General features: G+C 39.5%; 2 protein-coding genes across 2 annotated transcripts; one reads left to right on the forward strand and one right to left on the reverse strand.

Moving 5' to 3' along the window:
* Positions 1–164: 164 nt before the first annotated feature.
* Positions 165–6,945, forward strand: metap2a (methionyl aminopeptidase 2a). Its single transcript, XM_015046389.1, has 11 exons — positions 165–374; positions 2,176–2,280; positions 2,366–2,428; positions 2,517–2,619; positions 2,698–2,859; positions 4,310–4,491; positions 4,584–4,678; positions 4,755–4,851; positions 5,359–5,462; positions 5,536–5,651; positions 6,073–6,945. The coding sequence occupies exons 1-11, from the start codon at positions 218–220 to the stop codon at positions 6,323–6,325; spliced, it is 1,437 nt and encodes a 478-aa protein (XP_014901875.1). The 5' UTR covers positions 165–217; the 3' UTR covers positions 6,326–6,945.
* Positions 6,946–8,024: 1,079 nt separating this feature from the next.
* usp44 (ubiquitin specific peptidase 44) lies at positions 8,025–19,300 on the reverse strand. Its single transcript, XM_015046387.1, has 6 exons — positions 19,219–19,300; positions 15,111–16,819; positions 13,486–13,684; positions 12,437–12,545; positions 12,123–12,340; positions 8,025–9,213 (listed from the first exon to the last, which is right to left on the reverse strand). Exons 2-6 carry the CDS (start codon positions 16,647–16,649, stop codon positions 9,089–9,091), a joined length of 2,190 nt encoding a protein of 729 aa, XP_014901873.1. The 5' UTR covers positions 16,650–16,819; positions 19,219–19,300; the 3' UTR covers positions 8,025–9,088.
* Between the last annotated feature and the right edge of the window lie 586 nt (positions 19,301–19,886).

Genomic DNA, 19,886 nt, shown 5'->3' on the forward strand with positions numbered 1-19,886 from the left:
CAGTTAATAAATATTCAGTTGATTGACATATTAACCTTTTGAAGACGATGTTTAAGTCGATGAGACATAAACATACATTGCAGGAAATAATATAAATCAATTTATAAGCAAAGGTTAAAACTGTAATGCAGCGACGACTGCGGTTTTTAAAGTAACGAGTGTCCGTGAAGGCAGCAATAGTTCCCTCCTGCTTCCTTTTCCAGCAGTGCCTGCGATCATGGCGGACGTTGTGGCGGAGCAGATAGTGATCCAGAAGCCTGTTCACGAAAGGGAGCTGAACGGGGAGGCCGAGATCCGGGAAGAGGCCGACCCAGTGGACGAGGCAGCAAAAAAGAAGAGGAAAAAGAAGAAAAAGAGCAAGTCTGCAACGACAGGTAAGGGTTTTCTGTGGCTGCTGTTGTGCTAACAGGCTAACGAAGCTAACATTAGCTTAGTTAAAGCTGCGCCAAACTAGCCAGGGTTAGCCGCACTGGAGTCGGAAATGTTTAAATGTAGCCCTAAAATGTACATGACATAAATGCACATACACTTATATTGCCTACTCTAACATTGCATACTTGTTTTGGAGTGATTTTGAAACATTTACCATGAAGTTTTGAGTTATTTCGGATCGTTAAAGATAGCAAACTTTCTGCGTTAATTACAGCTGTGAAACGCTAAGCCATCTGCAGTTTCTTTCGTCGTTAAGCTATGAGAAAATGGATTATGTGTTGCTTTTAAAAACAGGTCAACTAAAAGATCTCGATTAGTAAAAACCATTAAATTTGTGCTGCATTATTCTACCCACTTTAAAATACTGGTTATGATATCTGAAGAGGGTGCAACGCTTCCAAATTGTATGAATTCAGTGTTATTGTTTTTAAATGTAACAAACCGAAATGAGAACATTTCAGTTTCCCCAGGTATGTTTTCAAGAAATGTATTCAATGTACGACAATTCTGTTTTATATAGGCTTGTTTTTAAAGCCGATTGTCGTGTTCTTCGGTTTTATTGACAAAAAAAAGGCTTCAATAAAGCCAAACCGGAAATTTTAGCTAATCCAGTGTCGCATAGAATAATTTAGTTTAGGATTAACTAATCGAGTGATTTACATTTTTGAACTATTTGTTTTACTTTGGAAGGTTGAACTAGCCCTTTAATGGATTACCATTGTTGTTTAATATGGCAGTTTTTAGTTCCTAAAACTTTCCTTCAAAAATAAGTGAATCTCTTTACTTCCAGTAAGTTAAAGTCAGGGTTGTGTGTTTGACAACAAAATCTTTCAGCTTTTCAAGAAAAACAAGTAAAACTAAATTTAGTTTGCGTAAGCTTTTCAGACACTCACTTTTATAGTCTAAAAAAAAAACCCTATACGTCTACGGGCGTTTATTTTGAAAGAGAAACCGGAAACACCGCAGCTAGCAGGCGGAACTTGACGTTTCCCGTCTTTTAGCCATGCGGGTTTTACAGCAGAGTATATTGGACTTTTTCAGGCCTCAGAAAACGTTTCAGAACAAGAAAGAAACGTATAAATTACATAAAATTAATGTTTCAGAATATTTGTAAAACTCCTCCCTGTTATCTGACCCCACCTTTTGGCTGCTGCTTACTGATGGCGTTGAAACTCTGCCAAGTTTTCCTGTTTCGTAATTCTCTTTTTAATGTAGTTGTTACGTAAGAAAACAGGAGAATATGTAATCAGCAAATTAAGTAATACATTACTCAGATTGTCTCAACCGCTCTCAAACCAAGCTTTGCGTTATATTTCACTTTTGTTTGTTACAAAAAATTAAAAGCCAATTCTAATGATTACAACTTAAATTTTGCACATATAAATATTATTATTATTGTTGAATAAAGTGTTTGTGTGGGCAAAATATTGTACATATTTTCTCTCTTCAAATAAACTTTAATAACTTGTTTTGTATTTTAATTATTTAAAAGTTGTAGTCCATATCACCTAAATGTGGACTTTGTTTGTTGCTTATTTTACAAAAATGCAGTGATGTAGTTTATAGTTTGACATTTTAATTTAATGGTACACAGAAATAATTATTTTATGTTTTCTAGCCGTAAAGAAAACAAAACAAGTCTTTTTATTCAACTGTGTGCAAATTATGGAATTTAATACCTTCCTTAACAGATAAAAATGTCAATTATAAACTAAATCCTCTCTACCGGTTTTCCTGCTGCAGCCGTGGAACCTGAGGCAGACGGCGTAGCGGCGGACAGCGTGGCGGAAGTGACAAAGCAGCTGGATAAGCAGGCGATTGAGGAGAAGGACGAAGAAGGCGAGGAAGGTAAATATGCCAGCAAATCAGCAGTTTGTTATTCGGTTACTTTAACGTCTCAACATGTCGGTTTAACGGCTGCTTGTTTGTTCAGATGGAGACGATGGCGAAAACGCAGCAGGGAAAAAGAAGAAGAAGAAAAAGAAGAAGAAAGGATGTAAGAGGATGAGTTTTTTTTTTTTTTGAAGATTCATACTCTGTTGGACAAACTAATGCATTTCTTATTTATTTGGTTATTTTTTCAGCCAAAGCTCAAACAGATCCTCCGTCTGTCCCCATCTGTGAGTTGTACCCAAACGGCGTGTTTCCCATCGGACAGGAGTGTGAATATCCCGTCTGTCAGGACGGGTGAGTGTTTTAGACGTCTCTTTATTTTCACTTTGTTCGCCGAGGTTGTCGGCGCTAACCCGTGTTGTGGTTTCCCAGTCGGAGTGCGACGTGGCGTATGACCATGGAGGAGAGGCGGGTGATGGACAAAGCCAACGAGGAAGTGTGGAACGACTTCCGGCAGGCAGCCGAGGCCCACAGACAAGTCCGGAAACACGTCCGCAGCTTCCTGAAACCCGGACTCACCATGATAGAGATCTGGTGAGGCGGCTCAGACACACACTTGTTTAATAAAACATTTATTTTCTACATTCCTACTTTATTTTATGATTATTGTAATGTATTCTCCAGAAAAAATTAATAGACAACTTAAAATGATCAGTTTCTCTAATTTTGCTTCTTTTTATAGGTTTATGTTTGAGTAAAATGAACATTTTTCTTTTATTCTATGAACTACTGACAACATGTCTCTGACATTACAAGCAATAATTTAGTATTTATTAGCAGAAAATGATAAATGGTCAAAATAACAAAAAATACGCAGTGCTTTCAGATCTCAAATAACAAAAAGAAAACAAGTTAATATTAGTTTAGAAACAACAATAAAAATGTTTTAACTCAGGAAGAGTTCAGGAATCAATATGTGGTGGAATATCCAGGAGGTTTTCAGTGCGGTGGGCTCTGCTGGATGCTGGCCTTTTGATTTTGAGACAATCCAGAACTAATTCCCATTTTTTAAAAGCATGGGATTCCCTTTCAGACAATTTCTCAGTCTTTCCAATACAATAACTTCAGAAATGAAGTTTTTCCACAGCTGGACTGAAGAATCATCACAACCAATCAATTATGGACTTCCTACATGTGATGGACCGAGCAGTTAAGGAACAGCCAGGCACCGGTTTAAAGTCAAAATAGTTTTTTTTTATTTATTATTTAACCCAAACAAAACTTGGGTAAATAATAGAAAAAATGACAAAATTTGGGCCCATAAAAGAGGTCAAAGTAACAGACATCAACTCAGACTAACTCAAAAAAACAGACCTCCCAAACAGAGACAAAAGGGGACTTAAATACTGGCTGATCAGGCCACATAAAAAACACAAAAGGGGAAAATACACAGAAACCTAACTGAAACTAACATAACAAAATCCCATTCCCCCCCTCTGGATGATGCGTAGTGGTGTGAACCAATTTGCAGTCTCAACTGGCTTGCTCCACCCCTTCTCCACCTCTCTGCTCTCCTAAGGATTGGGCCAGCCAGCACTTAAGAAACTCAGAAACAAAACAAAGATTATATCAAGCAAAACACAACAATATAAACTAAAATGTTCGCACTTATTCTAGAATACAATGTGATGTGTTGCTTTCTAAACAAAACCAGTTATTCTGTAAATTAAATCCTAAACTTAAAGAAATCCAAATATAAGTGAGATGAACCTATTGCGTGTGGTGAGAGTGAATGTTACCACATTTGTGTGGCTGTAACTGCAGCCATCACACTACACATTATTTTTATATTAAAGTTGAAAAGTCTGAACTATGACCTAAGAAGTGTATTGGTGTGAAAAAAATCCAGATTTTCCAGAAACTAAGTCTTCAAAAGTTAATCAAAAAATAAAATTGAGTCATCACTCAGCTCTTTTTGTAGTGTTTAGCCTCTTTGGTTTGGACGTTTTCCTTCCTGGTTTTAATGTTTTGCTCCTCTGCCCAGCGAGCGTCTGGAGGATTGCTCCCGTAAGCTGATAAAGGAGAACGGGCTGAACGCCGGGCTGGCCTTCCCCACCGGCTGCTCCCTCAATCACTGTGCTGCCCACTACACCCCCAATGCGGGAGACCCCACCGTCCTGCAGTACGACGACGTCTGCAAGATCGACTTCGGGACGCACATCAACGGTAAAACGCAGCTTCAGCTTCGCTCAGCGACAACAGATCAAACATCAGATCTGTAAATTTAACGCCGCTCCCCCCCAATTCCTGTGTTTCAGGGAGAATCATTGACTGTGCCTTCACCGTCACGTTTAACCCAAAGTACGACAAGCTGCTGGAGGCCGTGCAGGACGCCACCAACACTGGAATCAAAGTAGGACTCAAACACGTCGGCCATGTTTGATCTGTTTGGAACCTGCAGCTGACGCGCTGCTGTCGGTCTGTTGCAGAACGCCGGCATCGATGTGCGTCTGTGTGACGTCGGCGAGGCGATTCAGGAGGTGATGGAGTCCTACGAGGTGGAGCTCGACGGGAAAACATACCAAGGTGTGTATTTGACCCGGTTTTAGATTAGCAAGGTTGCTAAGGTTGCTAAACTTGCTACCAGTGAATAAAGCTAGCAGTGTTATTGTGTTATTGAAATATTATGACTTTATTCTTGTAAGAAAAGTTTTAGTTTGACCTTAATGTGTCCTAAAATCAAAGTCCAAATAAATAAAACGCTTGTCAAGCAAGATGGCGGCCATCACTGATGGACAAGGAGTTAATTGGTGGGAAAAAAATCCAGATTTTCCAAAAATGTAAATCTTCAAAAACTTTATTAGTCATAATATTATCAGAATAAAACTGATTTGTCACCCCGCTCGAGGTCCAAGATATGCTTCCTTAAAGCTAATAAATGTTTATTAAATGTAACAAACAGGCTGCACAGCAGCAACAACAGCAGCAACAAAGGAATATAAGAGACTTAAAGTTGTAGAAAATCATTTGTTTTATCTGACATAAAAAAGTGAAAAGTTTTTATGTTCTTATTGATTTTATTTATTTTTTCAGTGAAACCAATCAGAAACCTGAACGGTCACTCCATCGGCCAGTACAGGATACATGCTGGGAAGACGGTTCCCATCGTTAAGGGAGGCGAAGCCACCAGGATGGAGGTGGGTGGTGTTTACTGCTTTTAATGGTTGAACTGGGACGTCGGTCTGTGCTGAGTGTGTTTTCTGTGTTTAGGAGGGAGAGGTTTACGCCATCGAGACGTTCGGCAGCACGGGGAAAGGCGTCGTCCACGACGACATGGAGTGCTCCCACTACATGAAGAACTTTGACGTCGGCCATGTTCCCATCAGGTGAGGCTGCGTTCGCCGCGTTTTGTCGACGTTTTATGTGAATCGTGATCATAATTATTGAAATAATCAACTAATTTAGTAATTGGACAAACTAAAAAAAGAAAATCTGCTGAAAGAACAGCAGTAATTCATCCAAAACTGTATAAAAAATACAAGTTTCCATTTAAAACTTAATAAAAAACTTTGTAAATATGTCCTCAAGTGGCAGTTTTAACTTCACCCACTTCAAACTCTGTAAAAAAAAATTGAAAAAAACTCTTTTTAAACTCTATTTTCTAATTAATAATCAGATTATCCCTATAATGTATTAAGTCAAAGAGCTGAGCTACTCACATCAACACGTTAAAATTTGTGCGTGAACACAACATGCGCATTGTGTGAAAGTTTGAGTTAAATCCTGTCGCTCTTCTTTTCCCTCCAGGCTGCCGCGAGCGAAGCACCTGCTGAACGTGATCAACGAGAACTTCGGCACGCTGGCGTTCTGCCGCCGCTGGCTGGACCGCCTGGGCGAGAGCAAGTACCTGATGGCGCTGAAGAACCTGTGCGACCTGGGCATCGTGGACCCCTACCCGCCGCTCTGCGACACCAAGGGCTGCTACACGGCTCAGTTTGAGCACACCATCCTGCTCCGGCCCACCTGCAAGGAGGTGGTGAGCCGAGGAGACGACTACTGACCCCCGACCCGACCGTTCCACCTGTCGCCCCCTCACCGCTCCTCCAGACACTGATTGAGAAACAGCAGAACAGAGCCGTTTTATTCAGAAGAGTCATTAAAACTATGAGAAATGTTGTTGTAGGCTGCCTACAGTGCACTCCTCACAGCTTCCAGGGAGAGATAAAACCCAACAGCAAACTTTGGACCTCGTTTAGAAACGTGTTACAGCTGCCAAGCGAACTCGGTGCAACCCCCAGTATTCAGAGAAACGCAAACCCAGAACCTCCCTGTCAGGTTTAGCGACTCCACTCTGAGACTTTAATTCTATAATCAACGAAGATACGGATGGTTTTAGGACGTATTCAGCTCAATGCATGATGGGAAATACAGACTTTACTGCACATTTAAGCGCAGGTTGCCGTAGTAATAGACGCCATCTTTATTCAGACGCCACATCCCTGCAGCTTCTGTCGCTCCTGGAGGGAAACCTGCACTCTAACCCTCCAGTCTCTGTAAAATATCGTAGAAAAGCGGCCGCAGAGACTGTATGCTCCCAGATAAGATGCTTCATTTGGAACTCTCCTTGGAAATGTTTTTGTAAGAAAAAAAAAAAGATTGATTAAAATAATTTTTGCTCATTGCTTGTTGTCTTTAATGTTTATATATAAAAAAGATATTTGACAAATTCTTCAAATTTTTTAATATTTAGGCTTATTCTGACTACTGAACACTTAATTTGTAGCAAAGGATGCATCTGCAGGTAAAAAATACTGCTAGCATCAACATATGGTTAACCGGTTAATAATTGCATAGCAAAAGCAGGTTAATAGTTTTTCTGTTTTCTTTTTTTTTTTTTTTTATTACCAAATTTGACCCAGGTGTAGCTAAAACCGTCACATTTCTAGGTGAAACATTTACATACAAAGTTTTTTTTTAATTTTTATCTTAAACTCAGAATCTACATACATATTTTGAAAGTTTTGAATTAGTTACTGCTCTGAGTATGTTCAAGTTGGCTTTCTGAGTGTAAACTCCAGTTAACGATTAATTGATTACTAAATTAGTTGACGATTATTTCAATGACCGATGAATCTGATAAATCATGTCAGCCTTATATTTTTGTCATTTTGTTCAATTAGAATAAAACATACAAATGGATCTCATTTAGTATTGAAAAATTTGTAAGTTTAGAATAAGTTAAAAACGTAAAAAAGTCGGCCACAGTTTTTACCTCTTTGCAAGGGGCTTCCTAACATGTTGATCACAAAACTTAAATTTTGTTGTAGCGGGACTATTTCATCTATTTTTTTCTGGCGGGGACGCGCAGACATCTTGATTGCGGCGGTTGAATATGCCGCTAGCTAGCTGCTAAGCTAGTTAACTTTTTTACTTCGATCATAAGTAGAAATTTATCGCCAGTTGGCTTCACTTCTGTTGCCAACCATACAATGTAAGGAACATTATGTGCAAAGAGAGACATATACAGTATTAAAAAAAAACAAAGTCGCTGACAAGAAACCCCAAAATGTCAGTTTTTGCTAGCATGATCTCCCGACCTTCCCTGTATTTGTATTTTTTCGATCTAAAATTGTACATTTTTCTTAAGTTTGACTTGCTCTAACCTGTTTGTAAACTTCTTTTATGAAGTAATAATCAAATATTGACTTTGTTTAAAGTGGTCAGATACCATATTTTAAAAAAAGACAAAAACTCCCATCTTTGTAGAAAAATGAAAAAATAATCTCATTTATTGAGGTAATTTTTTCTAGAAATAAAAATTGAGGTAACAATTTGCATAGCATAACTTCCATAAAATTTACACACACGCACAAACACAAACACACCGTGAAGTAGTAACCAAAATGCCAAAAACCAACCATTCAACAGTGAAAGGAAAACAAAGTGTGCTGTGATTCTTCTCTAATGAACAGATTCATACAGTAAAATCTTTATAAAAACAGATGCTGGTGTTGAACAAGAGATCGTATAAAAATTTAACATTTGAAGGTCGAGTTTGTATAAAAATACATTCATAGACTAAATGCTGGTTTGTATGGATCGCAGTGCTGCTGAATTAATAAGAACTATAAAAATACTTTGAGACAAAAGGGCACTTTTTCTATTATTGTCTGGTTGGGGATGTTTCTCTTAAAGCAGTTACATTCTGGAGCAGAAATGTGGCAGAACAATGCTCAAGGAAAGTTTCCACCATGTTGAATATTTATTCAAACCCAAACTTCCTGTCCTGTATGTTTACATATTTTTTTTTAAACAACCGTCATTTGTTTACAAAAAGAAGTTAAAAACTGTAGAAACTAGTGCATTTCTGGCAGGAAAATGACCCAAATACCATCTTGAGTGACTGACATGTTAACCTACATCCACTTCAACAATCTAAAGTGACTGAGAAACATTTCAGCTGATAAACAAACATTTACAATCAACAAGCGGGCAGAGAACTCTCCCTGCCGTCTGCTACAGAGACAAACCTTGGCTGATACTCTCTTCTTAATAAAATACAAATTTACATAAATCACATCAGCATTTTCTTTTAAAATACCTACATATATAAACACCATTTACAACAAGTTCACAAAGCAGAACCTTTTGTAAAAACAAGCAGGGTTTTTACAAAAGGAGTCCTTCCTCTTATTTTTCCTAACGTAGAAAAATAGACAAAAAAAGTCCCATGATCCCAGGTTTTAGAAGAAATACTGGAAAAGGAGCGACAGGTTGGGCCGGGATACAGTGGAGGTCAAAGTTCAGGAGAGAGGTCCTGATTCTATAGTGGCCGGTCTTTGTCCTGAGTTACTCGCTGTGTGTAGAAGAGGATGTAGGCCTGAGCCCGACAAACCTCGTCCACTGAGCACACATTCAGCTTAGAGTCATTACAGTGAACCCAGAAGCCTGGAAAAGAGAAGATTAAAACACAAATGAACTTTTTCAATCAAAACAACGCAATTATTTTACTTTTTATACAATAAAACAGTTTAAACAGTTATTTCTTGATCAGTCAAGTTCAGGATAAAGAGAGGCATTTAATCAAGTGGGTTAAATAAAATCCAAAAACAAGGAAAACCTGCTACAAGAATATAGGCAACATCTGAAGTTTGATAAAAATGTACAAGTTATGATATGTCTGCTGTTTTATTTACACTTTCCCCTCTTATATTAAAACCCTGATAGGGTTTTATCATGAACTTTTTATGTTGTCAAATGTTTTTGATTTGAGGTCAGCATTCTTAGGTGGGTTGAAGTTTTTAGTGATTTAATTTTTATTTTATTTTTTATTTAAACCTCATGTTCTTTTAAATTCATTTTATTGAGGCACTTGGCAGACATACAGTAATAGAGAACACCAAGTACCGTAGGTTAATCATTGATCGTTAATCTATCTGTGTTCAGAGACTGAGTCACGGAGCTCGAGTACAGCATGAAATTAAATTTTTGATTAAACTCAATAGTGAGGAGATACTTTATTGCTAGCATAATAAAAGAAAAGAGGTTTTATTTACAGAAAAAAGGGAATGATTCACTTTATTTGGGAAATGTGTCTCAACAAAGCTATATATTACACTATATTATATATTTTACAACATTGCAGTGGCACAGAATGGTTAGATATGTTCTCATGTCTGCCACTCCCCGGAATGTTTTATGGCTAAGACCAGTTTTATTAGCCATTAAGATTCACTCAAATGTTCCTCCAATTTGATACCCCTATTCATCACTGATTATTAGCTTGGAATATTTGCCTCCTCCTGTTAGCTCTTCAGGTCTGTTCTATTCAGTTTTTCACATCTACAGTATTAGCATCTTCTCAATCCTGACATTACAACACATCCATTGATTCCTGTCATGAAGAATCACTGAGAAATAGATAAAATATAAATAGAATGCTGGTCTGTGTCAACACTGATCCATATCAGATGTACCACAACAGATGTTCTTCCAGTCATGATCCATTTTCTATGAAAATTGGTTTGAACGTCGAAAAAACTGATAAAAGTTCTACTTTTTGGCTCAGAGAATTCAATTACAATTAATTGTCAATAAATAGTTACTTTGATTAGCATTAGTTCCAGTCTATTAACTCGTCACGTCCGTTGGACCTTGTTTTAGTGTTGTAGTTTGGCCGCCATCCAGCAGAGGGCGCCGCTGGTCATCCTTAAGCGGAGGCGCTGACAAAGATGGCGGCCATACCAGAGCGTTAAAGAGAGAAATGGTCCTAACAGGGTCAGGTGCGGCATGTAAAACGCACTTTATGCGGTTCTGTTTAGAAATATAAACAGTCCCGAAGTTATTTTGAAATATAAATACTCGACAAGTTCCTTAAATTTCATCTTAATAGCGCTCATTTAGCCGAGCTACATGACGGAGCAGACTACGTCTCAACAGAAAATAATGATTTGCTACAAAGGTGAGGACGTGAAGACAGAAAAGCGAAGAGATAACGCCGACAAATTTAGAAAAAACATGATTTTGAGGGCTGTCGTGAGTTAATATACTTAACAGAGCTGGGTTTCGGCATTCATTCGAGTAATTACAAACGGTACTCCTGTATGAATATCTGCTCGTATTTAACTTTTCATCTTTTATTTTTTAAGCGGCTGTAACACCTGCTTTGTTTTAACAACATGTCTAAGTGATCATTTAAGAAAATTCAATGAATATTTAATACAGATAAAACAAAAATAATGTTAAAATTTAATGTTTTTTAAGTCAGCATATTATGAAAAAATTAGGCTTTCGTGTTACTTATACAGGAAAAAAATCAGGTTTTTAGTAACATGACCGCTTATTAATTAATTGTTTATCGAGCTTTAAGTCTAACTTTAGATTAACTCATTAATCAATATGTATGGCTGACTAAAAAACTGAAGCACTACTTCACCATATTTTTACTCGAGTAAAAGTAAAAAGTAGTCATCCATGAAATTACCCGAGTAAGAGTAAAAAAGGTATGTGGTAAAAAAGGCTACTCATGTTATTTTACAATGTCACCAGATGGACTAAAAATATAAAATTATACACAAATTCACTAATATTTAAGCCTAAAATGAAAACATTAATACAAATAGCATAATTACAAAAAAAAATAAAGCAGAATTTTGTAATTTTTTTTTCCAAAATAAAACTTATGTAACTCGCGTCTATAGTAGGTTATGTTAAAACAGGATAGAGTACTTCCAGTAGTAATGCATAATGTTTACCGTACATTCATTTGATCATGAAATGGCACAAGAGGCTCAATGGCAAATAAAAAATAACGTCAGAAAAACGAAACAAGAAGTCTCGATTTAACATAAACTAGGTTTCCATCTGATGCTCTTTTGGTTAAAGTTCTGGATTAATTTAAAACATATTTTTAAACATAAATGTACTGAATTACAAATTTATTTGATAACTCTGCACCAGTACAGATCACTTAAATACACCAATGGCTTCAAAAGTTTGGTCAAACAACCGTTTTAATTTGCTCATTCAGTACAATTAGGAGTATAACAGCCAATGGAAAGTAAATAATCAACAAACTGCCAAAAGCGATACATTGACTACCTTGGTCAAACATGTCAAAATAAACAAACTTTCTTTCAAATGGTGCAGAAGGAGAAATTAGAAATTCTAGCATGAAGTTGCTCAGAGAACAAAGCATAGAATTAGACTGAATAGACGTGCCCTTATCGATAAAAGATATAGATTTATTTTTTGTCATGACCGATAGACATTGATATCGGATCGGTGCATTTCCTAACCAAACTGCATTTCTTTTTATTTTTTTTCCATTCAAATAATTTCAGCTTTTTCCCCCTCACCTCCTTCTGTGTTGTAGCAGTAGGCAGTGTAGTGGCCTGATCCAAATCCCTTCCCATGATGCATCACGACAGCTGAGAGCTCGTAGAGGAAGTACTTGGGGCGCGGCGACCCCGCAGCGCTGGGGCTGCTGGGATTGGAGCAGTAGGGCTCCATGTTGAGGAGCTGGTCAAAGCTGACGTGGACTCCGATCTTCTCCCGGTGGTTCCGCCCGGACCACCTGACCGTCAGACACAGTAAGTCGACCAGCTGAAATCTGCTGCTGTTTTACCAAAGCTGTGGCTAATTAGTATACTATCGTGAAGCGTGAGCTCACCTGAAACGTTTGAGGTGGAGCCTGAGGACCTGAGGCAGTTTATAGACCATCAGCTGTTTCTTTGCTTCGGTCAAGATGACGGTTTTGGAGCATGTGCGTCGTCGCACTGCTGCAGGAGGAATGTAAAATGTAAACTTCTATTACACTAAATGTTTTTAATAGCACTTAACTTAAAAACAGGTTAGTATAGGTCTATACAAAACATCGTTCTTAGAAAATGAAATTTTAGTCCAGTCAGTTCTGCCTTTTTGAAGTTTCTTTCAGAATGAGCAGTTTCAGGGCCTCTGTCACTTTAAATCCTGATAAACTGCTGCTGGCCACGCCCCCAAACTCTATGTTTACACACGTGAAAATGGCTGCAAACAGATATGCAATTATTGAAACGGCTGAAACAATTAATCGGATTAATCGATTATTAAAATACTAATCAATTAATTAATTGGAGTACACACTCCAAAAAAAATCACACTCGCTGAAAGAATTAAGACAAGACAAAGCAATTAAGTCCAAGCTGTACAAAAAATACACATTTTGCATTTAAGATGAAAACAAAAACCTTTTTAGTCTCTATATATGCTCTGCCAAAAACTTATTTTGATCATCAACATAATCGATAGAATTTACTAATATAACCCTAGAATTCATATAATTATGCATCTTTGAAAAGCAGAAGTAGAGCTTCCTTGACAAGCAACAAGAATGCAGCATGTAGTTTTTGAGCATTGGGCAGCTAAGTCTTTTACCAGCTGACCAAACATGCTGGAGCAGACTGGGGTTGCTAGGTAACAGGATTTATGAAATGACATTCTGAAGTCTTTTAAAAAGGGCTGATTTTCCAGACATCAAAAACATGAACTTATTGCCAAAAAAACAGCTGAGGGTTTTTTTTAGCACTTGGGTTGTTTTCAGAAGCAGTAGAGACCCAAATGGAAGTAAAAAAAAAACTTGCAAAATATGAATTTTGCACAATAGGTACCCATAAAATAAAATAAAATATCAGGTGTAAATGTTTTAAAACCGAGGTGGCTCAGAGTGTTGCACTCACTCACCGTTGCACTGGTCGCAAGCGTAGATGTTTCCCTCCAGCGCTTCCGTTTCTGTAAACTTGGCCAGCATCTCGGTCAGGTGGCACGGAGCCTGCGCTGCCGTCTCCCTGCTGTTGCTATGGTAACGCTCGGGGAACTCCAGAGACAAATCCCAGAAAGGCTCCACAGTGTTGGAGCGATGGCTGCAGGCCAGGCACGTCACCTGCACAGACGAGTCGGGATGAGAGGAGCTTCCCTCTTTGTCATGCAGTCTGAGTCGGGGTTATGGTGAGCAGTCAGAGTAGAGAATAGCTGAAGACACTCGGCCTTCTGTCCAGCTAGAGCAGGTGTCTCAGTGTGTGCACAGACTTCAAGGAAGCATTACTCTTTTCACATACACATCCTCTACAGAGCCCTGAAAAAGTATTTATTAGGGATGCTCTGATCAGGTTTTTTGCTGATCCACCCATGAGGGCCGATCACATGGATTGGCTGTTAATTTTTCGCTTTTGGTATAAATGCTACTATGTGATCTGGCAAAATGGAAAAATGATCTGGCAATAAATTCACCTAATTTAGACATAAAAACATGCAAAGTACTTGCAGCCACAACACAGCAGCTATTCAGTCAAAAGGACAACTGAAAAACCTGAAATCAGTTAGACAATATTTAATAGTAAGGTTCTCAGTGCCATAAATTATATATGAGTCAAATAAACCTCAACACTGCATATATCAAATAATGTCAACAAAGAAAGAAAACATTCATTCTAAGTCAAATGCAGGTTGCATCAACATAAACGATCCTGAGTTACTGAGCCAAAACTTCCTGAGAGGACGGCTAGCTGATTAATGCTGGTTCTGATTGGCTAGCTGATTAATGCTGGTTCTGATTGGCTAGCTGATTAATGCTGGTTCTGATTGGATGTTTCCGACTGAGCTGAGTAATTCTGCAAAACACAGGAGGAGGCAGAGGAGAGATTTTTTTTATATTTTCTTTTTTAATTTTTCCCCCAGACATTATCTGTCTTAGCAAAAGTTTTAATTGTGTAAAATATATATATTTTTTGTTTTAGTTACATGCTGCAGCTTTAAGCAGATGTTTGATGTGAGAGTTGACTGCCGGGTGGAGGTTGAGCAGTGTAATATTACACTGTGAAATATTACTACCAGTAGCATGTAGCGGCGGTCCAACAGCGAGAGCACCACTAGTTCGTTATTTTATGGGTTATTTGTTTAGCTTTCTGACCGTCATTCTCTTCTGGGTGAGGATTTACCTGCTGTCAAATCGCTCTGGATGACTTTGTTTTTCCTGCATTGAGCTTTGGTGTAGCCAAACTCTGTCAAGTGCTTGTTTTTTAAATTGCGTATTAGATTCGTTGTGTTGACGCATTTTGACCTGCTTCACCCCGAGGTGTTTTTCCGCAACACTTAACTCGGGTCACATTCGAAAAAATCCAATCTGTGTTGCTCAGACTATCATAAAACGATCAGACGCAGGTCGCTTTACGGCAAAAAGAATTGGATTTGGGTCACTTCAGGCTGCAGTGTGAACGCAACCTTAGTCTCTGTCTGTGTAGCTTAGAGCAGAAGCTGGACGACAGGGTTAAAGGTGTGTGTGTGTGTGTGTAGGTGTGTGTATGTCGTACCTGGCTGAGAAGCTGGCCATGGAAGATGGTGTTGACGACGCTCAGAACCTGCTTGATGAGGCGTTTCTGTGGGACTCCGGCTGTGTTGGTGTGCTTCCCGGTGTTCTCCAGCTCCTGCTGCACCTTGTCCAGCAGTTCGCACAGGAACTCTTGCGCGTCCTGCTGGGCGTAGCCCCTGAACGCGGGGATCAGCTGCCACACCGAGTGCAGCATGGCAAAAGGCGAGACCAGCGCCCACTTGCCGGACCACATGACCTGGAACAGGGTGTGCAGCTCGTGGCAGAGGGAGATGTGCTTGGAGCTGGGCTCTTTGGGTTGGATCAGCTCCATGCTGCGGCTGCGCGACGCCCCGCCACTCAGCCCCGACGTCGACTGGAGCCCCTTTCTCTGAGACAGGGGGAACTGGGTCGTGGTTTTCACAGTCAGCTGGTCGTGGACGGCAGACGCCAGCAGCTCCAGCGCCTGGGTCAGGTCCAAGCGGAGAAAGCACTCCCTGAAAACGTGTAGATGGCTTAAAACCTGCAGGATGGAGTTCATGTAGCAGGTGTTCCCCAGATTCCTTAGACCCGTCACGCCAGGAGGGACGGTGGGACGCCGTTTGAAAGGCGAGCCTTCCTGCTTGCTGCTCTGCCGGCGGCGGACCGGCGTCTGGGCGCCGCGGGACGAGGATGGCATAGTTCTGGGCTTAGATTTTGGGTTAGAGGAACGTCTCTGGGATTTGGGGCAAGGCGGGGACTTTTTCGTCCGACCGGCTTTCTTAGGCACCGCAGTTGAAGGACTTCGAGTCCGTGACCTGCGAGATCGAGACGAGGCCATTTGACTTTTTCTCTTCTTGCGATTTTTCTGAACAGTCGGCGCGATGGTCGCATCCACAACTCTCTGGCTCTTCCGACGCAGACGTCGACTCTTTCTGATCGGAGCGTTCTCCAGTACCTCCTGCAGCTGCCGCTTCAGAGCACGCCGCCTCTCCCTTGCCTCCCGTTTCTGTTCTTCCTCTTCCTCCCTTCTCTTCTCCTCTTCCTCTCTCCTCTTCCCACAATCGGTTAAACCAAACCAGAGGCGGAAGATGCGTCCGATGAGGGCCCGGCGGCGATGCCAGAGGGCGGTAAACATTCGGTCCTCATCTCTCAGCTGCAGCTCGCTGGCGCCGCATGGTATGAGCGCGTCCGATCCAAAGCTAGCTGAGCGCAGGGTTCGGCCGCTGCGCGTTGTGACCTCATAGCGCTGGCTCTGGATGGCGCTGAGGGTGCTTCGGAGTAGCTTCAGATCCCCGGTAGCGTTATCATTCAGCACATAGTCGTCGCACAAGTAGCAAAACACATACAGCTCGTTAACCTCCATCGCCAGTGGGTGGCGCTGCTGCTGGAAGTGCTGGAGAGCATGCTCCTCGATGTAGCGGCCGCACGCCACATGCGCGCAGCCCAGGCAGGCCCAAATAGACTCGGTGGTGTTGCAGTCCACGCAGTGCCACTTCTGGGGGTTGAGGATGGAGTGGTCTGGGGCCAGGCGCAGCCGCCCCACGTGTTTACACCTGTCCATCACACAGGCCTGCTGGCCGGCCGGGCGCACCGCCTGGGACAGTCAGCGCCTGACTGTGGGTTCGCGTGCGAGGCAGAGAGCGTGTGTGTTGCTTTCAAACTAGCCTCATATTATCATAGTTACCACAGTGAGCGGAGAAATGGGAACATCCCAGGACATGGTTGTGGTTTCTGGAAGAGAAAAAAGCTGCATCTAATCTGTACTGAAGGTTTTATCAACCCAAAATAAAATGAAACACAATAAACTAACAGGCGTCAAACAAACTCTAACATTACATTTTAAAAATAAACCAACTTTTCAGTGAATAAGAGTTTATTTTGTGCTTTCAAACAGTTTAGAAAAATGAAATTCTACTATAGAGCCATTTAACCAACCATAGAGCTGAAATGATTCATCTGAATAACTGATTATTGAAGTAACTGTCAGCTAATTTTGTAATCCATTAATCATTTTATGTTTACAGACTCAAACGGTCATTTACTGAAAGGACAAAACATTCTGAGCAGTAATTAAGTCAAAACTGTACAAAAAATATAAACATTATCTACTTAAGATTTTTTTTTTAATTCCTTTTTCTTTAAATGGGTTGTACCTAAAACTTAAGTTGCAGTTTTAGCTTTGGCTGTTTCAGATTGTGTGAAATAAAATCTCTTATTAAGCACCTTTTGCTATCCAATTATTAATCAGTTAATAATGTTGCCTTCCTTGTAAAAAGTGGGGGGAAAAAAGCGTATTAGCTCTTCTTTTAGCCAGCTGACCAGCAGTGTGCAGCAACAGTTGCACAGTCTGTGCTTCATTAGCTCAATGAAGATAAAGGTCAACGGAAAAATATTCAGAATCTTTATCGACTTGTGTTTGTAAGTAATCCTTTAAATTAAAAAAAAAATTAACATTCTATAATAAAAGATTCTCGGCTGATGGAAAATAATCTTGGATGTGAAACATCAACCTAAACCTGTTCTATAAATAGTAACAGAAACACAAACTCACTGAGCCCAGAAAGACAAACAGCATGAGAGCGGCATGAATTAGCACTTCCTGTTGAGCTTATATCGGTGTTTTAGTTGTAGACGTGCTTAATAAACATATGTGGTGTTAGTTTCAAACCACTTTTAAGTGTAATTAAACAATCATTCAGGAAATACACTTGAATAAATATCTTCTTTTTCTGTTGGATTCAAAACTACAACCTATAAAAATACCCAAAGTCAGAATTTTGGGCATAAAAATATCTAAAATTGGCATCACTCGGTAAAAGCCTGACATCATTTCTGGTTATAATGAGGATGTTGAAATTTCCACACTGAGGTATAATAATCACATGTTCTCATCTCTCCTCTGCACTGTTGCTCTCCTGCATAAATCCCTCAAGGAAAAGCGATTTCTTCATTTATGGACAGCGTGTGACTCACTCAATCGTTGTTCCGACTAGATCAGGAAGAAATCTTACACACGTCAACACTCTACAACAGCATTGGATTAGCTAAATTAAACTGCATTATTTCTGACTTATTAAAACTACAGAACTCTTCAACTTTATGAGACCATCACTTTTTGATCTACAGTAACAAACGTGCTGTTTGGTCTGAATAAGTCTATTGCATGTTAATTAACTCTTAATATACTGGTGTTAATCCTCCCTCAGGGAAAATCTTTTATTTTGACAAACAGCTTTTTAAACTAATGCAAACTTTCCGTACTAAAATGTTTATATGCAAATCACAGATCATAAAAGCTAAAACGACTGTTGTTCATGGACTCGAGTCGATAATTGCGCTTGTTTACCTTTTTATAGTGCAGGAGTGGGCGTGTTTATTCTTTTTATAAAGCATAAATATCAAGGATTATGCAGTAATTTAATATATTTGATTTTTCTTATGATGTATCCACTTATAGCTGCAACAGAACATTCACTTAATATATTAAAATAATAGTGGTATAATTTAGCATTAAGAGTCGTGATTGTTCAGAGAGCTAGCCAGGATTTATCAGCGAGTTAGCGCGCTTTACCAGGTTTGTCCTTGTGGTTGCCTGGTCTGAACATGAAGCTTCATTGTTGCATAAATGCATAATAAATACGACCTAACTGAAGACAACCATTAAACGGTAAAAGAAACAACAGTTAATTTCACATCAGCATGAGAATGTCTTCTGTTTTATCATGCTAATATTTCAAAAAGTGGTAAATCCCCAGTTGCTAACTTGAGCCAGCTAGCTACGGCTAACCCGAGATCTCTGGGATTTATAAAACAAAATATAAACCTAGAGACTCACCAAACACGAGAAACAACACTGTCGAGCAATTTAAACTTAAATTAGAGTTTATCCACATTTTCCGGTGCATATTATTCCTGTTTTCAGATTTGTGATTAAGAGATTAGTGAGCTGCTAATTTTAGCCTAGCATGCTAACTAGCATTAGCAAGCCGGGTTGATATCCCAACTAGTTCACGCGTTATCCGAGCCGCCGTTCACGGCGTCCGTTGGGACTTTCCACCAACTCCCAGATTATGATCAAACACAGTTCTCATGGACAAGACAAGTCATTATTTTAAAAGGACGCAGCTTACCGAGGCTCCCCTTCACGGTTTACTCCTCTGTTTCTAAAATGTTCGCCATCTTGTCAATCCCTGTCGCGTGGTTAGTTCGAGCGCGTCCACGAGACGTGACGTTTTTGTTGTTGTTTATATTGTTGCTGGTTTGCTGGTTGCTAATTAGTTATCATTTACAACCAAACGTGTGCGTCACATTCACCTTTTCATTTGCTTTCTTCAGTTTGACAGCTTTAAAATATTCTTACGTATTTTGATGAATTTATTAAACACCAAATTTGGATTTATTAAAATGATTATTTTTATTAAATAATTTCAGAGGAATTCATTTACAAAAGAGAAGAATATCACCACAGGTAGATACGTGTTATATATCCTCTATTGCGTGTTTATTACTCTACATTTAATATGCGCTTATCAAAAATCACAACTCTTACTGACGCAACAGATGTGACCAACTTTAATCGCTAGAGGGAGCTGTTGCCATAAGTTTGAATTGTGTCAAACCCTGAGTTAAGCAAGTCTGTAAAACAAATGCAATTCTTTGTTTTGGCTAGTTTTCTGTTAAACCAGACATTTTTACCTGCCAAGCTCCAAATTTTTTTGGTGTGAAATCGAAAAACTGGACCTTTAGCTGGAAGTAAAGAACATAAGTTTATTATTTACAACTCAATCCAGAGCCTGGA

Source organism: Poecilia latipinna, unplaced genomic scaffold (genome assembly GCF_001443285.1).
Source record: "Poecilia latipinna isolate Pla-1442-1.1 unplaced genomic scaffold, P_latipinna-1.0 Scaffold777, whole genome shotgun sequence".
Classification (NCBI taxonomy): Eukaryota; Metazoa; Chordata; class Actinopteri; order Cyprinodontiformes; family Poeciliidae; genus Poecilia; species Poecilia latipinna.

Excerpts from the sequence above, each read along its gene's own strand:
- metap2a (XM_015046389.1), top strand. The coding sequence starts at position 218 with ATGGCGGACGTTGTGGCGGAGCAGATAGTGATCCAGAAGCCTGTTCAC. Across the intron at positions 375-2,175 it reads GAGCAAGTCTGCAACGACAG|CCGTGGAACCTGAGGCAGAC; the intron begins GTAAGGGTTTTC and ends TTCCTGCTGCAG. Across the intron at positions 2,860-4,309 it reads CTCACCATGATAGAGATCTG|CGAGCGTCTGGAGGATTGCT; the intron begins GTGAGGCGGCTC and ends TCCTCTGCCCAG.
- usp44 (XM_015046387.1), bottom strand. The coding sequence starts at position 16,649 with ATGGACAGGTGTAAACACGTGGGGCGGCTGCGCCTGGCCCCAGACCAC. Across the intron at positions 12,546-13,485 it reads CGCTTGCGACCAGTGCAACG|CAGTGCGACGACGCACATGC; the intron begins GTGAGTGAGTGC and ends TTCCTCCTGCAG. Across the intron at positions 12,341-12,436 it reads CTCCACCTCAAACGTTTCAG|GTGGTCCGGGCGGAACCACC; the intron begins GTGAGCTCACGC and ends TCTGACGGTCAG.